General features: G+C 43.3%; 1 protein-coding gene across 1 annotated transcript in view; it reads right to left on the minus strand.

Moving 5' to 3' along the window:
* The window catches only part of CLMN (calmin), a 77631-nt gene extending 67470 nt beyond the window's left edge, over positions 1-10161 (minus strand). The window contains exon 1 of the mRNA XM_074908599.1: positions 9980-10161. Within this exon, the coding sequence (XP_074764700.1) occupies positions 9980-10061 (82 nt within the window). The 5' untranslated portion in view covers positions 10062-10161. The remainder of the gene's footprint in view (positions 1-9979) is intronic.
* Between the last annotated feature and the right edge of the window lie 14734 nt (positions 10162-24895).

The raw sequence follows: 24895 nt of genomic DNA on the forward strand, positions 1-24895 counted from the left end.
CTTGAGTGACCCAGCATAAGGGGTCTGATCTGAGCTTGCTGTAGGCATCCAGACCACCTCTGCAACTGGCTTCTGATCAGTGTCAACATAAAAGCAAAGGACTCAATATGCATGAAACAAATCGGGATCCTGCATGAAAAATATTTGCTCTAGAGCCATCTGTGGGATAGGCAATGAAACAATGTTTAGACCTCACCCAAAATTAAAGTCAAGGACTTGAAAGGTACCCAAGATCTGACCAGCTGAAAAAAAATCTGACTATAACTTGGTGCATTAATCAGTTTCCCAAGTGTCTTGAGAGACAGATGGGTATCAGCTTTCCAGACCTCCCAGCTACATCTGGATCTCTCAGCACCTAAGGATGGCCCCTCTCAGTGACATCTGGGACTGGATGGGAAGGATGCACTGCCCTTCTTCTGCAGACACTGGTTAACATCACCAGGGTCACAACCACTTCCTGACTTCAGAGTAATCACACTGGTGTGATTTTCTTAAATTAAAATAAACTCATGATGAGTGATACTGTCAACTGCAGCATTACAGACAAAGGATTTTATAGAGTCCCTCGGCTGTACTAGCAACCAAAACATGGTGCTTCCTCTTGATACACGCAGTTTTTGAGACAATTAAATCTCCTATCTTCTTTGATCCTTCTGATAAACATACAATATTGTAGTTTTGAACGGCCAACTTTGAATACATCAAAAAGACCATCTACCTTCAAAAGAAAAAATGCAGCAGTGAAAATTCAAACTCTATCTTCTTTTAGCCAAGGTCAATAATTGTATTAATTTCTGGAAAAAGGCTGAGCACAAGATTTTTTTAACCAACATTAGGTCCCTTAACAACTTCTTTCTTTATAACGGGAAGAAATGGAAAAATTCACACAAGAGTCCCTATAATTTCAAATCACTCCTTGTCCTGTATCCAAGGAGATTTTTTTTGTTTTTTTTTTTTTTTAAAAAAAAAAAAAAAAAAAAAAAAGACAAAAAAACCTGAGAGTAACAGGAACTGAATGTTGTTGAGTGGCATTAATCATCAGGTCCAGGAAGTCCCCTGTTTGGCGTGGAACCTGAGAACAAGGACAAGGACCAAATGCTCCCCAGCTACTCTGAACAGTAACTGCTGGAATCGCTCAGGATTTGTACCAGAACTAGGCCTACTGAGTACCTTGTCAAAAAGGGAAAGTCAATGGGAGTTTTGTCTCTGAAACCTTACCTTCTCATTCGGGCAGGATTTTTATGGCTCACCACTTTTAAGTATCACATGAAGATGCTGGCCACAGTCCCTCCTGCACTATGATTAGGTTTCTCAGGATCACACTCTTCCCCATTTGCCCACTTCTGTTTGCTTTGTTACTCTCCCTGGGCAAACAGCCCAGATATATATATGTAAAGAAAGAAACATAAATCTATCCCAGTCAATGCTTCTTAAGTGGACATGTCATACTATGTTGTTTATAAATACTGTATCTTTATTAAATTATAACTCCAGTTCGTGTTTATCATGAACATCAGTAAGAGCCAGAAAGCTTTAATCACATGTCCAGATGCAGTCATATGAAGGATCAGTTTTTAACAAAGTTATCTTCATTGGCATTGCTTTAATTTGTGACATTGCCAGGACTCTCTTCTCCTTCCCATTTTTCACAAAGCCAAGAGAAGCATAATCAGCCCTTCGTTGTGAAGTACTCTGACTGCATATACAAAACACCTACTGATACATATTAGGGGGTTCTTTGCAAAAACTAAAACAAAATGACAAAGTACTTTTGTCTGACCATTAGTGCACAACAGAAAGACAGCCCATGCACGTAACCAGTCCCTCTGCTATGGCAGCAATTTAGAGCTTTGGCTGAAGTCCCATGAAAAGGACAGTTCAGGCTCCGATATGGCTCTCACAAGATATGAGTAACACATGGCCACCAGACCACTGAAGGGTTTATTGTACTGTTATTTGGGTTTCTTGGAGAAAATGTAGGAAAAACAGTCTGGAAGAATAAAAGTGTGACTTACCATAAGCCCTCAAGAGTTAGAAAGCAACACATCAGAGACCTCTCACAGGTTTCAGAAGTGCTAACAAGTGAATTATTCTGACAGACAGGTCCAGAACAGTAAGCCCTACCATGTTACCTCTGACAGTGATGGTGAGCTGGGTGGGGAGGGAAAAAATGCATGTAGGCAATTTACTTGACTTTCATTTTCCTCCCTGCAAATACCTTCTTCCTGGTGCAACATACGAAATGCTGCCTTTTAAGCACTCTTTTTTAACTTGGAGACTTCAACTGCTGAGCCACTGTGAACAACAGTTGCTTCAGAGAGCTTCAAACCCTCTGAGAAACAATCCTGAGTGCAAGACCTGTCTGAGCTTCCATTAAGTCTGGCTAAAACATGGAGCACATGCCCTGGGGTCCCAGTATAAAAACAGGAGCACCGTGGCATTCACTGTGATGGGGGTTAATTATGCACTCAAGACTTGTTCCACAACTAGATGACTACAAGGGTCTTCAACCCAACCCAAATGCAATATAGAAGAAGTCCAGTTGCCCAGAAAGCCACAAACCCATCACTACATACAAGCAGAATATGATTTACTTCCTTCAGACAAGATTTGGTCTTCTACTTATAATCCTGTGAACATGAAGGGTCTGGTGACACAGTCTGATCTAGCTGGGCCATCTCATGGGTATGGGTAGAGCATCCCTGACTTTAGCAGGGCTCTGGATGGACCCAGATGTATGGAGCACCACCAGAGTGAACAAGGCAGCACCGCAGCCTCAGGGATCTGCATTGCAGGGCTGGGTCTGGCTGGCATGTAAATCTAAACACACCACTTAACAGATGTGTTTCCTGGTAATGGACACTGAGCAAGAGCTGAGACTTCTGTCCACCTTGGGACTCTACCAAATGCATTCATCCTCATCTTTAATTAGGATAGGCTGAAGATCCAAAGGGATACATTCACTAAAAACAAGGACTGGAATATAAGTGTTTCTATTTGAAATTAATCCTGTGATACATACCTAGTGAGCACTTATTTTGTAAACAACTAGTTATACTACCAAAACAGAAAAACTTTAAAATTGCCATAATGAAGCAGATCAACAACACTGGTCTGGAAAGGCCTGAATTCTGACTACAAACAGTAAAAGATGCCAACATAAGAAGTATAAAAAATAGAGTAACTTCACTGGATCAGAATTACACTGATAAATATCAGGAGTAACTTTCAAGATACTATAGCATAAAATATGTTTTTATATATGTCTGAATTGGTGGGAAATAATTAACAGAATCCCTTGAATCATTACACTATTTCAATAATTATGTTTTGAATCACACCATCAGATTAAGTAATGGACATAGAGATGAGAGTTATCTTTTAAGTGTTTTTGATAAAATCTTTTCAGATTCAGTGGGATTTTGGTTTTATAAAGAAATCCTCTCTGCTTGCAGGTTACATGTCCACAGGCATTCATGGTGTAGACATCTGTGCTGTTGCTATTATGAGCCTCTTTAAAGTTGTCGATCTAAACTTCTGTTTGTGGCTATAAAGCCTCAAACTACAGCTAAAACATAGCTCAGCTGTTTGCACAGAAATATGCAGCAATTATAATGAAGTAAAATCCGTCCTGCAATCCTCCACCTACAGTCCCTGTATTTAACTGGTTGGGGAGAGATAAAAATAGAACAGCAGGTAAAGAGACATGTAGAAAAAGACACTTAGTTCTTAAAAGATGCTGTGATGCCTTTCACCATCCCAGCACTGACACAGATGTGGCTGGTTATCTGGCAATTTTTTCTCCTGAATACATAATTTTGAGAATCTTTTTGACTTCTACATGACAAGACAAACATTTGGCTCTTCCCCTTTAGACATACGCCCTTAACAACCATTCTGCAACAACAGTAAGTTTAAACAGCACAGGACATAAACAAATAATATTTAAATGGACGCTGACAAGCAAAAATGCCCAAGGTCTAGTCCAATAGAAAGCTGTCTTTAAAACAGACAAAGGAAACCAAGTCATCCCTTTGTAATGATTTCAAACTAAATGCTACACATACTTCAGGATGCAAGTGACATAACCTTGATATTGTCTTTAGAAGAAAGAAAATTGTTTAAATTTCTGTCCAAGCTGTGGGGAAAAAACAAGCACGAGAAACTATGAGAAGTACATTATATTTTTAAATTGGCACTAGATTTAACACAGCGTTTTGATGTTTAAACTAATGCCATTCAACTTCAGGCATGTGGTATGATAGCCTGAGATGTCACCAGCTCTCCTAACGCTGAGGCTGGTCAGTGCTTGAACAACAGCTCACCAAGGAAAGACAGAGAAGGTGATGATGGTGAGTGGTAGCAGATCAACCCCATGCCTCGAGTCAGGTCCATGCTTGGATGCCAAACACAGTCTTTCTTACAATGAAGTGTTAATATGCTGGTGTAAGAGTTCATTTGACTGTGGAGCTACTGGGCATGATTTGAATTTGGTGTAATTTCATCCATGCAATGGGATGGAAAGCCCAGACTTCTAATTTGCTAGAGAAATTAGGCACTGACCTTGTTAAAACTGCATGCCAAAACATGCAGTCTGTACTTTGCCTTACCTCTCCCTGCTCCCGTATTTCCCTGCCAGGGTTTCCTACGTCTGGGGTAGGTAAGTCTTCCTCCCGTTGGTGACAAATACTGTCACATATGAGAGTGCCCTTACAAAGACCATCCCCACCAGAAAACACATTTCCAGCATGATCTTTGGTTTGTTATACCTGGATCTGAACCTTTATTTTGGGGGTTCACATTTATAACACTCAGGCCTATTTAATTTCACTTTTATATATAATAAGATCACTTTGTAGTTCTACAGGGCTTTGTCTAAGGTTCTCCAGGCAATTTAATCTTTCCAAATGTCACTTTAATCTACAAAGAGCTCCACTGAAATTAACATGTCTACAGGCAGAATGAAATCCTGTTGAGTATGGTGACAAGTTATGGAAGAGCTAAAGTAATGAACAGTTACAGCACCTTACTTTTGTCAGAAAGAATAGATACATTAAAAAAGTTTCCTTCTATTTGTAAAATTTCCATGTGTTTGAAAGGTATGTCAAATGATAGCAAACGGGTTGAATGCTGCTGTAATTAAAAAAAAATTATTACTCTCTGTAGTTAAGTGCAAAGGTTCTAAGAATTATGCTTTATACATAAATGGATAAACATAAATACAGAGAAACACTTTCAAGACTGACTATAGCACCTGCTTTTGATTGTCCATCAGAGATGCCTAAGGCCCCAAAGTGAGAATACACACATACTCTCACTGCTAGAGTTAATTTTTATGAGTTAAGCATCTGTATCGCCTCTTGAGCCATGGGCTTTGGGACCTGTTACCTCAAAGGAAGCTGAGGTTTGTATCAGTGACGACTACAGTTACTACTGTTCAAAGCTTATAAAATCTACATCTTAAGGATCCAAACAGTAAGACAAACAAAATCAGAGAGTGCTGGGAATTTATGACTAAGTGATTCACCCAAAGGTAAAAACTAGGGCAAAGACCAGGAACCAAAGGGGCTGGTATCGTTGAGCTTATTTCTTCCAGGCTGTAACCACATTAATTTTTTTTGCCTTATTTCTGACAACACAACAAAATATTCCTGAGTAGCCCTCCAAACAGGTTTAAAGGCCATGTAACCCTCAGCAGAGCAAGCCTGAGACTCAGCAAAGTATTTAAATCAACTGAAATTAAGGAATATACATCTATGGACTTCTGTGGGTTCTGGATCAAACCCTCAATGAGTAGCAAAATGACAAGTAGCAGGACTTTGGGCTCCTTGTCTAGTCCTCTGATAGGAGAATTGTAGAGTTCTACCATCTCAGCCCATGTACTCTATTACAAATATATGAAATGAACATTCAAATCATAATCATTTTTAAATGGTGATAACAGCACTTGCTTGCCAGAGATGGACAAAACATCTGACTGCACAAGTATTCATCTCCACATATTTCATTGCAAGGAATGTTAAGGAATGATACATACTACTAAATATACATTCAGACTATTGCAAAGCACAGAACCAAAATATCATCTAAAAGAGAATAATTCCTGCTGAGGATGTTGCCACTTTCTAGTCAGTGCAGTTCACCACATAAGGGAGTATATTTTCGATGATCCTAAATCAAGCTTCCAGTAGGGAAGATTTTAAAATATTCTTGTGTTGTAACAAAATGTTCCCGCTGGTGTTGTAATGAAAGAAAGAAAGAAAAAAAAAAATCTCCTGGCAGGAAATTAATTATTGAGTATTCCACTGCTTGATGATGTGCTCCCACATTCTGCGCAGGCTTTCCATTTTTCTCTTTCAGTATGCGGAGAAATTCACTATGGAGAACATACAGAACAAAGAGCACAAGGCTATCAGTTTATTAAATGCATTTAGAAACCGAACAGACCTGGAGTGAGGAACTTGGTTTGTGCATCACCACACCTGGTGCTTATTCCATCTTTACACTCCTCTCTCCTCCATCAGATTGTCACTTCTGCTTCTCTGAAGTTACCTCTGTTGAGAACAGAAGCAATGAACTGGGCTTTTAACATCACTTACCTGCAACAGCTTTGAACTATCAATTCCTTCATTGAAAAAATAAAATGGAAAATCTCAGATCTTGATGGAAAGAGAAAATAAAAGCCCATCATCATATGCTTATGTCTAAATATCCAGATGTAATTCCATTTTTAAAATCACCCTAGTTTTTTCCCTATGTCCAGTCTGTTTAGCAACTTTCACCCCAGTTGTCAGTTTTAGTCTCCCTGTAAAAAAGCTGAAAACCTCATGCATGCCATAATTTCACCCATCAGTTACATGACAGAATATGTAGTTTCTAGGACTCCTTCTGTACCCAGCATGTGTACCAACTCCTGAATTCAGTGGGATCACACCACGGCAAAAGCATCCCCATGAGAGCAGACACTTCCCAGTAACCGGCACCCTGGATCCTTTCTGGATGTGGAACTACCAAACTAGAGAGGGAAGATGCAACAGACTGAAACAGCATATGCTATCTTCAAATAGTATTTTACGTCAGCAGTGCTCTATAGCTTAGCTAAGATATAATGAAGAACTTTCCAAGAGAAATGAATAATTTTAGCTTTTAAAAAAGGAGGCAGAAAGGGTATGGAAAACTGCTACAGCAGATGGCTGTATGATGCCTGTAGAAAGTTTAATACCAACTAGGCTGCTCAGGTGCTAGTGGTACCATTTCTCATGGTCATCACCACTTGGGCTCATCTCCTTGGGCATTTCCATTGACTGCTGGGCAGGATGGCTTGGTCACAGCATGACAGTAATGTCTCTATCTGCCTTCCAGACCTGAAAGGCCTCATATTTGGCTGGCTACGTGCATCAGCAGAAGTGTCCATCTCTGGATGCAGACATGCCAGTGTTTTCATATGTTGTTTATATCTGCAAATATTTAGCTGCTGCCTCCCATCCTCTCCTTACAACATACTCCTTCTTGGGTCTATATTCATATCATGGGATCCTCTGAGACCGGGAAGCACCTTCACATCTGTAAAATGTCCCACTGAAAGGAAGCATTCTGGAATAAGACAAACCATCAACTTCATAGCACCTACCCTAAACTTAGCAGGTCTTGCAAGACAGTGTTGCAGGAGCAGGAGATGCAGCAGCAGGTGGGGACCCTCACCACCCAAGGTTCTCCGTGTGACCCTGAGCAGCAAGGCCCTGCAGAAGCTCTGCCGATGCTGCTGGAAACTCTGCATCATTCTCAGCTGTTTTTTAAGCCTAGAGTCATGACTTTCTAACACATCAAAACTGTTACGGATTCTGCAACTGATAGGCAATGATAATAGTGGTGATTCAGATCGCATTGTTTTGAGAGAATTAATTTTGAATTCTAAAGCAGGAGCAAGTTTAATTACTACATATGAACATAGAGCATATGCTGCCATTTTACAAAAAACTATCCTGAAGAGAATCACCATGCTTTGCCACTGAGCTCCTGAGTGACAAAAAAATCACACTCTCCCAAGTATCAGACTCACCATCTGTAAAATGTTTTTCATCTCTAGGAGACAATGTGAGAACTATGTGTTACAAACTCTATATACTGTGATAGATACTATCACTTGCTTTGGAGCATCACCTTAGAACAAATGCCTTTTCTTCCCTATAAGAGCCCACATGGGGCATAAAACTTCTTAAAACCCTATTTAGTAGTGCAAGCAAGATGACAACTAAAATCCCTCTCAAAATACTTCTTGTATGGCAAGAAGGGAACAGGAGGTTTTTTTCATGAACATAAAGTTATTCAAAGGAATTTGCCCTGTAGGATGACATTCTCCTACAGGACTATAGGAATTTTAGAGAAGGCTGTGTGTATGTGTGTAAGTGCATCTTAAGTTCCAGAAAGTTTAACTCCTTCTTACACAAAGGACTGAGAGGCTAAGCCAAAAACATATTACTCTTTTTAAGAACGGATTTCTTTTATATTCCTTCTCAAAAAATGCCCATGAATTAAGGTTTAAACCTGGATTAATTACTACAGTTTTGAGCAACAAGAGATCAGAGGCAGGCCATCCATGCTAACACACAGAACTCAGAGGCAGAGCCAGGAGTCAGAAATGTGGAATTACACTGCAATGAGAGACTGTCAAAACCCAAGGGGAGTTCAACCTAGAATCAACAGCCCTGGCTGTGCTCAAAATCTGAATCTTGGAGGTTATGATGATGCAGGTCAAAATGTTGTGGGGTGACCCCATCAGCAGTTAACTGCATGAATACAACACCAGAGCTGAAAGAATGGCTAATTTGAGACTTCTGATAAATTTTAAATCTTCCATAATCAAGCCAAACCAAAACTAATTTCCAGCAACTGCACTGCCTCTGCCAGTAGACAGTGCCTTAATATCATTATGCATAAACAGGAAGAGATAATGACCTATAATTCAAGTCTATTATTTTTATGGAACATGAAGATACATTGCAGTATAATGTGAGCTGTTGATTAAGACTGGTATGTTACATTAAACAGACTGTTCTCCCATAAACCACTGCTGCTTTTTCTTCTTCGATTGATTCTTCCTATCCTTTGCCAGTTACACAGAGTCAGCTGGTAAGGGGCAAATGTAACTTTGGAAGAACTACTACGCTGATACCGAACTACACTGAAACCTAGACATTTGCACCCTTTCCGCCAGCACTGCCTGTGGCAGGAGAGCACTCATAGATGATTTACCCAAAAGCTCTGCTCATGTTTATTCAACAGCACCTTATGAGAAGGTACATTACACTGAGCACTCGGAGACATCGGCTTCCCTCCAGACGGCGCGGATGCGGACCCAGCGCCGTTCCCTGACCGCGGCCGAGCGCTTCTGACACCCCCAGGTCGGAGGCGCAGGGCGGGCGCTGCCCCCCGGCTTGTGGGGCGCCTTTGCCAGGCTCCGCGCTGCACAAAAGGCAAAGCCCCGTTACCCGCATAGGCGGGGGAGCCCCGGCACCCCGCAGCTGGCTAGGTCCCCCCGAGGGGGAGCGAGGTGAGCCGGCGCCCCCAGCCCCCTCCCCGACGGCCCTCCGGAGGAGGCTGGTGGGAGCAGCGGCCCCCCGGGGCGGGTCCGGGGCTGCACCGCCCCCCGCCGCCGCATCCCCAGCGCCCGCGGAGCCCCCGCGCCCCGTCCCTCCCCGGCGCCGGGGCCCTCCGCGGGCTGGACGGGCAGGTCGCCGCGCCGAGGGGAAACTTTGGCCCCGCCGCCCTCCTCCTCTTCCTCCTCCTTCGGCCCCGCAGCCCCCGTCTCGGGGAGCCCGCACGGGGCGGCCCGGGGGAGCGGGCGGGGGAGCCCGCGGCAGCCCCACGCCGGAGCGGCGGGAGCGGCGGTGGCGGAAGGGCCGGCGCAGGGAACGGGAGAGGACGGGGAGCGGGGCGGCGCGGGGCGGAGGGAGGGGTTTCTCCGGGGGTGTCGGTTTACCTTGGAGGTTCTGCACTCGGATGTCGCTGATGTGCCCGATGAGCTCCTCGCGCTGGAACCAGTCCCACTCCTGCCCGGCCATGGGGGCGCGGGGCCGGGGTGGGGGGGGCGGCGGGAGCCGGCGGCACCGCCGCCTTCACCGGCACCGACGGCGGGCGCGGAAAGGAGCGGAGCGGCGCGGGGGGGCGGCCCCTCTCCGCGCCGCGCTGCGCCCGCCCCGCGGCCCTCCCCTCCCCGCCTCCCGCCTCCCTCCCTCCGCCCGCCCGGCCGGCCGGGGGCGGTGGAGCGCTGGCGCGGAGCGGGGCGGGGGTCCGGCCGCGTCCCCCTGCCGCGGGCAGCGCCCCGCCTGCCGCCCCCTTCCTCGCCTCGCCGGCGCGGCGGGGTCCCGCATCGCCTCCCCGCGGAGCGGCGTGGGCGGCCGCGCCGCGCGCACCGGCCTCCCCTCGGGCGCGGGCGGGCCCGGCCCCGGCGCTGCGGAGCCCCCCGCGGCCCCGGCCCGGCGGCGGGCGCTGCCCCCCGCGGGAGCGGCTGCCCCTGCCCCGGCCCGCGCGGGAGCGGCCTCTCGGCACGCTAAATAAATCGGTTTTTCTTGCTGAGGCAGCAGCGGGGCTGCAGACAACACGGGGCGCCTGCCCGCCTCCTCGAGCCGCGCGTGGGGACGGGGGAAGTGTCGCCGCCGGGAATCAGTGTCACGCGTCCACGGCAGAAATGGAAGAAGGAAGCGTGAAGGGCAGAGGGGTTTTCCTCGTGGGGATGGAGTGAGCGCCACTGTAGATTAAAGGCGCTAACGTGCCGATGCATACTCCTTTAGCCCGCTCTTGCTCTACAGGCTGTCAGATTCCCTTGGTGGTGAATTTTCACATCGAGTACCTTCCCTTCAGTTACACCATTTTTCATCAAAACTGAGCAGTGACTGTTACCAAGGCTCTTCAGTATCGCTACGATCCGTGCTCTACAAACTTGGTGAAGAGCATGAGCATTTCCTTTACATACAAGGCATTTCATTACAATATACTACTGTACTTTTGTACCTGTTTTCAAACCATGAAGACTGTATAATGTAAACAGCAAATTTTGACAGGATCCAGTCAGACTAGTATAGCATCATTAGTTAGACTAGCAAAACACACAAGCCAAGATCTACAAAGTTAAATATAAACAAAGTGGGATCTAGAGATTGTGGCCCTTTCAAGTTGGAAGGTGTTTATGTGATCCCAGGTAAACGCATACTCCACACAACCAGTTGTTTCACCCAGCTCAGGAATGCAGCGCTCTTCCCACAGCCCGCTCTGGTGATTTCTCCTATTATGACTCAAAATCAGATGGAGGTGGTGAGAAGGCAAAGGCACCCATAAAGTATCTAACAGGCAAATTCTTCATCATCTCTATAACACACACCAGGCAACTAAACCAAAATCCAGAGTTTACATATCAAGGCTCAAAAGTTTTGCACAAATATAAGGACAGATTAATACCATGCCAAAGAGTTTTTAAACCTGAGAGCAAGGAGCAGAATAAACAGATTGTGAATAGGAAAATACACCTGAACTCAGCCAGATTTGCACAAATCACAATGCTGGGCTTTGACTTCATTTTGCGCTGAGAGGACCTGTTTTTTTCCAGGAGTTATTTGAGTGGGCTGAATGCATCAGTGCCGCGTTTAGAGGTGGAGCTGCAAACTGAGCCAGTGTGGCTGTGGGAAAAGCAGATGAATGACTTCACAGCATCGGCTTTCGAAATACTGTCCACGAGGGACGTCCGGGGGTCCCTACTCCACGCTGCTGCTTGAAGCAGGACTAGTGCCAATGCCAGATGGGGACAGCTGAGCTTTCCCTTGTCATGTGTGGATACCCTCCAGGAGCTGGGGTTTCATGAGCTCTCTTAGATAGCCTGTCCTAGTCTGCACTGGCCTGCTTGCGAGACCTCCCAGTGGCCACTTGCTGTGGTCACTATGCCAGCTGAAGTAAGGGAGTTGGTATGGCATGCAGGTGAATGAATGAGGAGAAGTGGAACAGTCTACAACTTCTAGCAGCAGAATCATAAAATCATAGAATCACAGGTTGGAAAAGACCTTTAAGATCATCGAGTCCAACCATTAACCTAGCGATGACAAGTCCAGAACTAAACCATGTCCCTAAGTGTCACATAATGGTGCAGCCTGTTGCAATGCTTGAACCCTTCAGTGAAGAAATGTTTCCTAATATCCAATCTAAGGCTCCCCTGGTGCAATTTGAAGCCATTTCCTCTCATCCTATCTCTTGCTACTTGGGAGGAGAGACCAACACTCACCTCGCTACAACCTCCTTTCAGGTAGTTGTAGAGAGTGATAAGGTCTCCCCTGAGCATCCTTTTCTCCAGGCTAAACAACCCCAGTTCCCTCAGGCACTTCTTATAAGACTTGTGCTCTAGACCCTTCACCAGCTTTGTTGCCCTTCTCTGGACACACTTCAGCACCTCAATGTCTGTCTTACAGTGAGGGGCCCAAAACTGAACACAGTATTCAAGATGAAGACTCACCAGTGCCAAGTACAGGGAGATGATCACTTCCCCAGTCCTGCTGGCCACATCATTCCTGAGACAGAAGGTGGACACAGGTACAGCAGAAGGAGCAAAGGTCAGAGGAAGCAATGCAGTAAATCCTCGCTACCAGACCCACCTGATGTGTGATGTTACAGCTGTGATTCATTGCTCTCTGCACATTTTTCTGGGGCTAGTTACTGCCTTCGTGCTGCTATTTGCCCCTGTGTGAGAGCTGCCCAGCTCCACTGTCACCAGGGTGGCTGAGGGTGCAGGCCTCGTGCCTCGGACATCTTGAGGCCTGCCGGGTAGCTGCGTTTGACCTGCACAGTCTGGGTTTCAGGGTCAGGTTGGGTTTATGATGTTGTAAATGTTTAACATTGTGGGCACAGGGAAGTTAAAACCTCCACTTAGGGAGAGGAGAGAGGCATTAAACCTTTCTCACCTGAGAAAGCATTTGCTCTGTGCAGCCCCATCCTCTGAAGGCAAAACAACAGTGGCCCGTGTGGTCCAGCCGGCAGCACGAGCTGGGACTGCCTGCTCTTCCTGCACCAAGGGGAGGTGAGAGCGTCACTGCAGCCTCCCCTCACCGGCCTGTGAGTCAGGCAGGGCCTCAACCTTGGCCTGGGGTCCAGGCCCATCTGGCGGGCTTGGCAACCCCAGTTTCTAGCTCAGCACATCAATATAAGCTGCACTGACCTCATCTTAAATTAATATACTGGGTCATGAGTTACTGTGAATGAAAACTCTGGTCCAGTTTCACTTGGCAGGTGTGCAGCTCTGTCAAGGGAGACAGCAGGCGTGTCGCCGGTGTTTGCCCATCTGAGACTTTCAGATAGCTCTTCAGCACCTTCCCCAAACCAACTCTGCAGTTAGCAGAAGCTCTTATAGGTAGAGCCTCCACTGAGATGGTTGTAAAAAAAATTGCAATATATACAGAACTGAGTGCTCCAAAATGAAAAGCTAAGCCTCTGAAATTGTAAGGACACTAAAAAATGGTGAGATCAAAAGAGGCATCCTTTATAAACATTTTTCTTCAAGTTTTTACTTTCTTCCATGCAACCATGTGGTCTATGAATCAGCTCAAGAAGAAAGTATGAAATCTGAGATTCTCACATAAAGTCAGAACACCATACGTTATGTTGTTTGTCATAAAATCTGTAAATGCTCGTGAGAAATTATCTGTGAAAACATTATATGCCTTCTAAGAAGTAACTGATTATATACAGTGAGGAGTAAAGAACTTTTCTTAAACAAAAAGTTATTTCAGATTTTATTATTAAAATTCACTTGCCTTTTGATGTTTAAGGACAATTCTATAACCGAAAAAGCAGGTTACATTTAATTAAGTCCCTTGGCTCAGACTTGTTACTTAGGGCAACACTGTAAACACTTGGCAGAGACTCTGAACTGTAATAACAGGTTTATTAAAAAAAGATTTCGGTCACATATGAGAAGGCAGGGAGTCTAATAGGAAGATCATGGGGAATTTACCACTGTTCCACATCACCTTCATCTTTTTTCTTTTTAGTGTTTGAAGAATAAAGATGTTAAAAAGCTTTTAGTTTACCATCCTTTGCATATCCTACCTCTGAATGATTTAATGAGTTGAATTCTCAGTTTGAGAAGCAAATTTAAGCTTGAAGATTGTCTGATAGTAGCAACAAAACCCCTCAAATCCTACAGCTAGGCTTTGTGCTTGTCCAGATGGAGGGTGCTTTGTGGCTTCTGCTAAAATGACAAGGGAAGGTGGCTGACACAAAGAAAGCTATTTGTGGAATTAAGGAAGATATTTATGCCATTGTAGCTAAATTGCTTTGGCTTTATAAACAGTTCCCCACATGAACAGTCATTCCAGGAAGGGATTATTTTCTGGCTTTGTTTAAACCAGTTCCAGACCAACAGTAACCAAAAAAAGATGTCTATCTTGCAATAGGTATGTCCGTGTGAGAACTTTGTGTATATTCAACACAAACATCAGAGAAGTGTAACTTCCTATCCAGGCATGCCTTAGCCATCCCTGGCTGCTCTGGCCAAAGAGCTACATAAATAACTCCACACTGATCCTTGCTGGACCTCCCTCTGCCCACATTCCCAAAACATCCTTGCTGAACACAGTAGGTCTGCAAGGTGCTCTTCTGCCCACAACAAATAGTGTTTCTGGAAAGGTGGCGGGCATTGGGGCCTGCCCCTACACTACTGCTGTAGCCCTCGAGTCTTTGCACACTCTTCTGTCTTGTTAAAGGGGCTACAGAGAAGGTGAGGATGTTGCTCAATTTTTAATTTGTTTAGTTTTTCTGAAGTCTTCCTGGGAGACGACTGAAAACAGAGGCTTTCTTACACTGTAGCTGAATGGAGAAAAGGGAAGAAAGTGGAAGTCTGTAATACAGGAAGTCTTATTTAACTCTCATATTTTACAGATACACTACAAACTGACCTGAATGTTGACTCCATTTCAAGGCAATAATCATGCCACTGTAGGTCTCATCAACACTTCATTTTCCTTGTTCAGCCCATATCTGAAACACCAAGGAGTGCCAACCATGAGAAAAGACTCATTATCTGTGCCAGATGAATAGCTAAGTGAAGATTTCATTTCTATTACCTTGTCCAACAGCAGCCACCCCCCTTAGTCTGGCTCCTCTGCCCACACACATGTAAACAATGGGAGGGGTACCATGTAAAATAGACTTTCAATGCAAAACACCAGAAAATTCATGAGAAAAAAAGACAGTCTAATTCAACCAAGTAAACAGGAGCCACTCAGGAAAAGGTGCAAAAGGAATGAGAGATACTGTAATAAAAAGATTAAGCAGCTGGAGGAAGGATGTGCAAAAAAAACCCAAACTATGGAATAGTGCTTTATGACTTTTCCTTTAGAGGTAAGGAAACTACACTAAAATGTGTGTTCTACTTCTCCAAACAAAGTTCAGTAGCAAGCAGTGAATTAATTTATAAAATTTATATAATCAATAACATGAATATCAGCTTAGAAACAGGAGCGTTGTGCCCCACTAAGCCAGTCCTTCCCTTGGTCCCTTTCACATGCTAAAAGAGGAAGACATGCGGTGTGTGTTGGCCTTGCCTCAGTGTGCCACTGAGCATAAGTACAAACTCTAGGTGTTGATCAGCCTCCCTTCTTTTACTCTGTTGTGCCTCCTTCCTTGACTCGCAGAAGTCCACCACATCGGCCACACCGGTGAGTCACACTGAATCACAACTGTTGCCATGTAATGGCAATAAGTAGACTATGGGACTTGCTAGAATGTCTCTATGTACTCTTAAGTTTCATCACACAATCTCTGAATGATGCCGGGATTTACAGTGGCTTCTAACTTGGATAAATTCAGCTGAATTTCTTTTATTTGCTTGCTACCAAGGTGAAGTTTGTTTATACCAACTTAGTAGCAAAATGCACTTTCCAGCGAACAGTGGCATTTTCAAGACTGGGTGTTTTGGTGGTGTCACAGGAGGGACAGCTTCCATGTGCAAGACGTGCAGGTGAGGTCCTTCTGATTCTTCACTGGGGCAGATGCTGTGGTGGGAGCAGGGGTGTGCGAGCCACTCCCAGTCCTTCCTCTGTTGTTGTTTTTTTCATTTGCTTTGGTGAGTGTGGTTTATTTTAAGGTGTGATTTATTAAGAACATGCATACTTTATTTGACAGAGGCAATGGAAAAGGTCCTTCCCTGGCCTGCAGGCTGGTTTTCTTACATTCAGTTCAGTTTTCTGCTGTTCTTTCATGCTGTCTGAAGGTTGGAAGAAAAGGCAAGTAGTTATGTAAAACTCATTTGAATATTATGTACTTGTGTAGCTGATTTGTTTATGTTGCCAAGGGCCTTTCATTCAAAATCACCCCCTTTACTAGGGCAAAACCCTTCCTTGATTCAGAGAGGGCTTGACACACTGAAAATTCAATTTAGTTTTTGGAAACTTGTTAGTTATTTTCCCCCGTTTTTCCCTTTCCTATTTTTCCTCCGTTTCTGATGGATGCAGGATGCAGTCAGTCTCATCCATGTGACAGTATTGTGTAATTCTGCCCCTTTGAGCCTGACTTGCTGTCAGTCATCTGTGACCAACTGAATTCAGGATTCCCTTCTGTATGCTCCAGCCTGCTGTGAAGATTTGTTGCCTCAGTAGATACTGAACAAAGGTTGCAATATGTAGCAGTAAGGGGATAATTTTTCCAGCTATAGATGTTGTTTAGCACCCTAAAGGTCAGAAAAAAAGACCCATGAAGTAAGACTTTCATATCAAGAGCATCTTAATGTCTCCTAGAAGTTTCCGACTCCTCACAACCCGCTCTGATGACATGAGTTTCATCCTATCTGATCTCTATGCAAAGGTAGAGATGCTAGTCTGGTGCAAGGAGCAGCTTAAACAATGACTCAAGAAATGGAAAAGCCTGTGCAGTGTAGGGGCTTACTTCATGGATGGAGAGAGTGATTTAGTATGGTAGATATTTCTGTAGATGATGATGCCTGATGGTAAGATCCTGTAGAGCTACGTAAGCTGGTGAAGTTGTTCACGAAGAAGCAATCCATCCACAACTGAACATTGCTCAGGGCAGGCCAACTCATTCTGCTGCACAATGTTCAGCTTCAGGTGACCCTTCTGCCTGAATATCTTGATTAGAGAAACTTGGGATACTTTTGCTGTATACCCAATAGATGTTTGTCAAGGCTTCTGCAATAATATTCACTGGCAAGGATTATTTCTGGACATAACTACAAATATTTAACACAGTGTAAATTAGAAGTCAGCTGTCTCCAACACCAACTAGAAGTGAATGCTTCAAGTAGAAAATGAAGATTGCATGGTCTGTTTTTTATCCCAAGAAGACTAGGATTGGAAGCAGGGCAGCAGGTAGTTATTACACTGTTTAAGCACTGCAGTTGCAGATGCTATAAAAATAATGATAACATTGCTGACTTTTATACACAGCTTTCCATCTGCAGATCTCAAATCTCTTGTATATTGCAATTTTCTGTAATTTCCTGGCTTAACCTGCTTGAAAGAAAATCTATAAGCCCTGAAATAATATTTTATATTATAGAAAACAACCTGCCTATTTTTGCAACACAATGTTTGTGGAAGAATGAGTTTGTGTGTGATCTATTCTGCGTACTTCATCATTATAACAAAATGAATTAATTTCTTATAAGCAAGCAAGCAAGAAGGCTCCTTTTGAACTGCTTGACTGTTTTCACAGCACTGGAGATGTCAAATATTCTCCAAATGCAACATTCAGCTAAACTGCCTGTCGATGCAGCTCCCTTTAGAAGTAACTCAACCTTTCTCTTATTTGTTTGTTTCTATTTGAAGAAGTGGTTTCAATTTTACATCCAATGTCAAATCAGCTTGACTGTGAAAGAGATGTGGGAAGAGATTCTTTCCCTGGCCTTCCCAAACAACATTATCTTTACAAGTAACAGAAATATATAAATGTTTCAAATGGAGGGGCATTTCCCCATAGCTCATAAATAAACTGATCATTTTTTGAGGTAAAAAGTGGATGACTCTGATGCATAACCTGCCAGGCCTCCAGAGGCTTTTGCAGTATGAGATGCACTAATGGTTCCAGGCTCTTTCAGAGCAGGCATTTTCAAACCTTACTTGTATTTCACTGAATATTTAATGTCACAGTTCTGCCAGAAGTCTCTGAAAAAAGGAAGAATTAAAACCCGGCAGTCATTCCTTAGCAGGAGGAGGTTGATGATTTTGAAAGGTTCTCTTTACCATGTTTCAAAGAGTGACCTTGAAGAGCGCTACCAATGTCAGACATGTCCTTGTGGTTGCTGTAGATAGCAGTTTAGAAGTCATGGTTGCTGGTACTTCACCTGACCACAGTTGACTGCAAGCATCTATCAGGGTTTATCAACCTCTAAGCAGTATGTCATTGAAGACTAATCACTTTAAAAGGCATGTTAGAGAACACACAGCTTAAGCAAATTTTGACATCCCTGCTTTGCTGAGGTCAACAGGGCCCTCGGTGTTGGGGTTGAGAGCAGCACGCCAGTAAGAACGTGTTTCAGTGAGAGGTGGCTGCCTGCTCCCTATCACTGTGCATTTGGTAAAAGGGGATGAAAACAGATGAGAATCAAGCTCTGGCTTTCAAACACGTCCTTTAAACAGAAAAATCTGGAGAGAAAACAAATAGTGATATCTGTGGGGTGTGGGGCCCCCAAAAAAACTTCCTGCGCTCTGTTTGTACGTATTCGTGTATGCATGAGCAGAGAAATACAGGCTGAAATAATAACTTGTCAATGGTTCAACATGAGGATTTCATTACAGTTGCCTCTCCCCATTTCTAACCTCCCCCTGCATTGCCCAGTCATGCCTGGATCACAGATATGAGTGTTGAGTGGCTAAGAAATTGATGGGTTTGTATACATTTAAGCATTGTTTTCCCTGGTTTAACAACTTTGCAAAAATGAACAGCAGTTAAGGAGGAAGGCAAGAGTATGAGGCATCATCACTTGGCAAATATTCTTAAGTCAGCTTTGATGGAAATGTTTGTACTTTGCTTCTGAGAAAGGCTTAGGAATATATCCATTTATGTTGTAACTCCCTTGACTTGAATTAGCAGCCAATATCATAGTAAAAAATTCAACTGGTGCAATTTGAAAAGAAAGTTTGGGGATGAAAAACACTCTGTAATTCTCCCCTTAGAAGAGCTGGTAAAAATAGAAAAGACATTTGGTGCAATCTCCTACTTGCCAAAGCCAACACAGTAGAAAGTGATGGGTTTGAATGGAAGTCCCAACAGCAATAATTGTTTCCAAGACTCTAGAACTACCGACGTAGTCGCTTTGGTAAGATCTGGTAAGACTTAGCTTTGGTGAGATCTGGTAAGACTGCCCAATTGCCCAGAGCTTGAACAATAAAAGATTTTCCTTGTTATATCTCATGTGTTTTTATACAAGTCAATGGCTTATCCCATTTGATTCAAACAAACTTTTATGGGAGCTTTTTGACATCCTAGGATAAGGTGAAAGTGTGACCACATGTCATCACACTGGACAGTTCTGCCTTTTGTATTCAGTGATTTTTGCCTGCTTTTACACATCTTGTTGCATTTATTGCACAGTTGATTAAAAAAATATGTATTTGTCCAAGAGATCTTTCTTATGATGATTGGTGAAATACTATTGAAGTGTTTTTCATGAAGAGGCAAAGTGTTTAGGGCTCTTCACACACATAGTTAATTTTCTTCTTAAGAAGAAAACACCAGGCATCAAGGGGGGTTTAAATGCATTGGGGACGAGAAAGACAAAAACCGATGGCCAGGAGCTGAAGCCAAGACGAATCCAAATGAGGAGATTTTAATAGTGAGTCAGTCATCCAGAGAGATGACAATTTGCCAACTCTTACTGTCTTCAGAGAGAGAGCATGCCTTTCTAGAAGATGTGCTATACTCAAACACAGTACAGTTTATTCAAAAGTGGGTTAATTGTGCAAAGTGTAATGGCCTGTAATATAAAAGCCGTATCAGAGGATCTGTCTAATGGTCCTTTGCCTTTAGTTTTGTGAGATTCATCTTAAAAGGGTATTGTTTTTCTTTTCATTTTTCCAGCTCTTACACAGACTAGGTCAAAGCATTTTAATTCCATTCCTTACAGATTTCTACCTTGGAAAATGAAGCCATTGAGTAAAGCAAAAGTAGTAACAGCAACTGCAAAGTGATAACAGTTTGCAGTTAGTGCTCAGCCAGTGGGAACTAATTCACTCATTCACAAAGCTACAAAGCTGCCGTCAGACAGCATTTTTTTGTCACTATCAAACAGATTGCGATTAGATCCATTGACAAAGGTGAGTGGTTTGATAGTCATAATTTAATCCTTTGCTATCAATTCAGCAAGACAACCACTAAAATACATTCTGGTTTTTATGAGGTTATCCTGCATTTATAGATAAAACCATTGCCACAACATTTGAAAACACATGTTGCTGGATATTTGTTATAGTACAGTTCATACCTGTGTATGTATGTAGCCTGTATGGCCTTTCTGCCATGTGTATATATAAAATTTTCTATGTATGAACACATGCATGCACATATATATGGAATTAATGAATATGGGAGTAAACAGAAGAGTGTTGTTGTTGGAAGATCCGTATGTGAACATGTCTGCGTTCATTCGGCACCATCTCTACCAGTCGTACACATCAACGCCCACGGAGCTGCTGCCTTGTGCTCCTCTCATGCAACTTCACAAAGACTCATAACATTCACATGGTACCTGCAGAGAGAGGCTTAAATAATCAGGGGGTGCCCTGCTACTGGGTGACACTTTTCGAGTGCTCCTTTTCCCTGTTTAGGTATGTTCTGAGGGTTAAAATACAAATAGCTACACACCTACTTGAAGTTATCTTCATTGTTCACTGAATTCAGAGCACCTGAATTTGTTAAATCTGGACATTAGTTTGGCTTTGGCTCTGGTTTAGGGCATACAGGATCATATGTGTTGCTTAATTTCTCTGAATTTGTATTATCTTATTTACAGGACTGGATGCTGTTTGCTTACCATGCCCTACTTCTCCCAGCTCTTGTGAACTGCTACACTCACATGTTTTCACATGGAGGAAGTTTCAGGAAAGCCGTGTGGTTTTATGATTATCTTTGTAAACAGAAAGCAGTGGCTGCATTTTGCCTGGTAAAAGTGAAGCAACAGTGATCAGAGTTTTATCAATGCATATTTTAAGGTAGGGTATCAGATACAGCCATGTTCAACTCTTTTTTATCCTCTTTTAGAGCAGCACAGTTGGCACTGCACGTGCTTAACACCTCTACCCTCACCAGAAACGGTTCAAAAGGTCCTAACCTAAGGCCATCAGTGCAGGGAAACGGTGTAACCTCCCCAGATTATGGAAGGGGTTGCAAACCCAGTACCAGAAATCCTCATTGTTTTCCTCTCACTGCTGTTGCAAATGATATTCACTTAGAAATCAATTTTCCTGCCAGGAAGAGAATTTGCGGGGTGGGTATGTGTGAAGTGTGTTTTTGGCTTTGGCAGTAGTGAAGGAAACCTAAGAAAACGTGCTTCAGTTGTATCCTAAAGATGAAAGGTCCAAAAGGGGGGCGGGGGGTGGGGGGTGGGGGAATCAAGAAGAAGAAAAAAGTAGTGCATATTGTTTTGAGAAATCCCATGATTTCCGGGCTGATTTCAATGATCTTTGAGCAGTTGCCAGGACAGGTATGCTCTGCCTTTCCTGCACAGCTGAACAGATGATATATCAGTTTTAAATCAGTTCTCAGATGATAGGGAAAGGATTACAATCTATTTAATAGCCTTTACCACAGACAAGTAGACATCGGTTCTGAAGGAAAAATACTGGGTATGCAGCTTATTTCCTGAGGCCGATGGAGACAGGCCTGAAGCCATCAGTTGTATTTGGGAGCAGCATGTCATGTGTGTGGATTACACCCCACAGGAGTGGCCTTAAGTGCACAACACAACCAGTGTCAGGTCTCACCTAATGCATTTTATGTACTGTGAAAGCCACAGCTTTATTCCTGCCCTGGTCCTCAACTTCTGACGGCTCCATCTTTCTCAGAGGGCTGGAGTAGCGGCACACAATGCACAATATAACAGTCTCTCCCTGTTTCTTCTCACAAACCAGCCATTGAGCACTGGTCAGAAGCCATTAGCACCCAGTTCAAACACAGTGTAAATTCTATGAGAACTCATTGTTTTTATAAAGATCACATGCAATTTGTTGCCAAGCAGCCTACGAAAATATTTAAAGCCTGCTTCTTTCTCCACACAATTTTTAAAAAAACAAAACAAAAATAACAAGAGCTTTTACTTTGTGCCATAAAGGCTGAGAGGGAATTAACCTCTTCCTGCGCAGATCCCAGACAGTGAGGTGATGGAATTATTGCCACGTGCATGCGTTTCATGGGGGTGATGCTGCAGATGACTCGACTTGGAGGCTGGCTGTGTGTTTATTTACTTGGGTTTAGATTGTCATACATTTTGTCGATGCCATGTGGGTCTTTGCAATTCCCTCTCGAGAGGTAATCTTTTCTGGCTAACCCTGATGTAACTACCTGATTTTTAATGACTATCTCCTCATCCCAAGATACCTCCAGGGCCCAGGCCCACCTAGGAAGAACTATTACCTTTGATCATGTTTTTCTCCCTCCCTCCATCCCTGCCATCATTCATATCTAAGCACATGCTTAGCTGCTTTGCTGAATCGTCAGACAGGAACAATGTCCTGTCTGTTAACTTGAGATAAGAGTGCCAGCTCTAGATTTTTGTGCAGAAACTTGGAAGTAGACACATTCAAAAATTTACTCTTTATTTTTACTCTTTTATTTTTACACATTTTATTTTTACTCTTACCAGACTTCAGTTTCACCAATATCGAGTTATCAGGCTAGGTTTTTCTGTCCATGGAAACAGTCTCCAGGCATGGGGCTGTCTAGTCACCCAAGAATTATCATCAGTATCACACAGATACTGATAGACCTCTTATGAAAAAACAGACCAAGTATAAATATAAACAATGGCTCAAATCCCAGCTGCATTTTTTCATAGGAACAGTCCTTCATACAAGGTGTACATTTCTACGTACTCTGTGTACATTTCAATGAAGGCTTCATGCCCTGGATCAGTGACCCCAGGGTCTGATTGCAAGGAGACATCTATGATCTCTGACAAATGAGGATTATGAAGGTAATGAGGATGGCCCTAAGAACTGCACTGAAAGTTCACCATTCATTCCCCATACATACCTATAGCATAAGAGAAAGACTGTTTTCAGCACATTTTCTGACCACCTCTCACATTTGATTTCTTAGCTTCAGGTATTATTCTGCTTCCTGAAACCAAAGTTTAATTCTCAGATCAGAATCACGTAAATACAATTTGAGTTCCTCAACATTGCAATTTATATGATACATCTCATGTAAGTTTTAAATCAGTTCCTCCAAATTTATTTCACAACTGCCTAGAACCATACTGCAAACGACATTTAGGGTGGCCTGACCTATTTTTGCCAGAAAAATTTTAAAACTGGTTGGAAAGTATCCCCATTTTAGCAATGACCTTGTTATTTATAATCAGGTCTTGATCCTACAATATCTATTAATTATAATAATTTTCCTCAAAATGTCATTTATCCACATGTTCATAAGGATGTAACATCCTACAACTTGCATAACTGAGGTAGAACTGAAAGATCTTATTGTGGCTTCTGGTTCTACTAAAAAGCAAATACCTACAGCAAATATGCGATGGAATTATCATGGTGGTAACATTAAGTACATGCATAACTCTTTTCTGCATCAAGACATTAGTATGTAAAAGCATAAACAATTTTTGAGATTTATCTTATCTTTAACTATATTTACCGGTTGTAATTGTCTGTATTTCCTTCAGTGAGTGCAAGAAGCATAGACAGGTTTTTCTTTTGTTTCCAGTTTGCTTCATCTATGGTTTTCATGCATTGCCAATGAGATCTGCAGTGCACCCAAATGAAAAGGATAATTTAAACTTACAAAAAGCAACGGAAAGTAACCAATAAACACTATTTAGAATCATAGAACAGTTTGTGTTGGAAGGGATCTTTAAAGTTTATCTAGTCCAACCCCCCCCTGCAATAAGCAGGGACATCTTCAACTTGATCAGGCTGCTCAGAGCCCCATCCAACCTCCAACCTGACCTTGAATGTTTTCAGGGATGGGGCATCTGCCACCTCTCTGGGAAACCTGTTCCAGCTTTTCACCACCCTCATTGTAAAAAATGTCTTCTTTATATCTAGTCTAAATCTATCTTCTTTTAGTTTAAACCCATTACCTATTGTCCTATCACAACAGACCCCGCTAAAAAGTTTGTCCCCATCTTTCTTATAAGCCCTTCTAAGTACTGAAAGGTGCAACAAGGTCTCCCTGTGGAGCCTTCTCTTCTCCAGGCTGAACAACCCCAACTCTCTCAGCCTTTCCTCACAGGAGAGGTGTTCCATCCCTCTGAAAATTTTTGTGGCCCAACTTTTGACCCACTCCAACAGGTCCATGACTTTCCTGTGCTGAGGGTTACAAAACTGGCTGCAGTATTCCAGGTGGTGTCTCACCAGAGCCCCCCCCATAGAGAGGGAGAATCACCTCCCTCAACCTGCTGGCCACACTTCTTTCGATGCAACCCAGGGTACGGTTGGTCTTTTGGGCTGCGAGCACACATTGTTGGGTCCAGCTTTTCATCCACCAGTACCTTCAAATTCTTCTCCACAGGGCTGCTTTCAATCCTTTCATCCAGCCTGTATTGATACAGGGGCTTGCCTCAACCCATGTGCAGAACCCTGTACTTGGCCTTGTTGAACCTCATGAGGTTCACATGGGCCCACTTCTTGAGCTTGTCCAGATCCCTCTGGATGGCAACTCCCTTCCCTCGGAC

The sequence above is a fragment of the Athene noctua genome, chromosome 6 (genome assembly GCF_965140245.1).
Source record: "Athene noctua chromosome 6, bAthNoc1.hap1.1, whole genome shotgun sequence".
In the NCBI taxonomy this organism is placed as follows: Eukaryota; Metazoa; Chordata; class Aves; order Strigiformes; family Strigidae; genus Athene; species Athene noctua.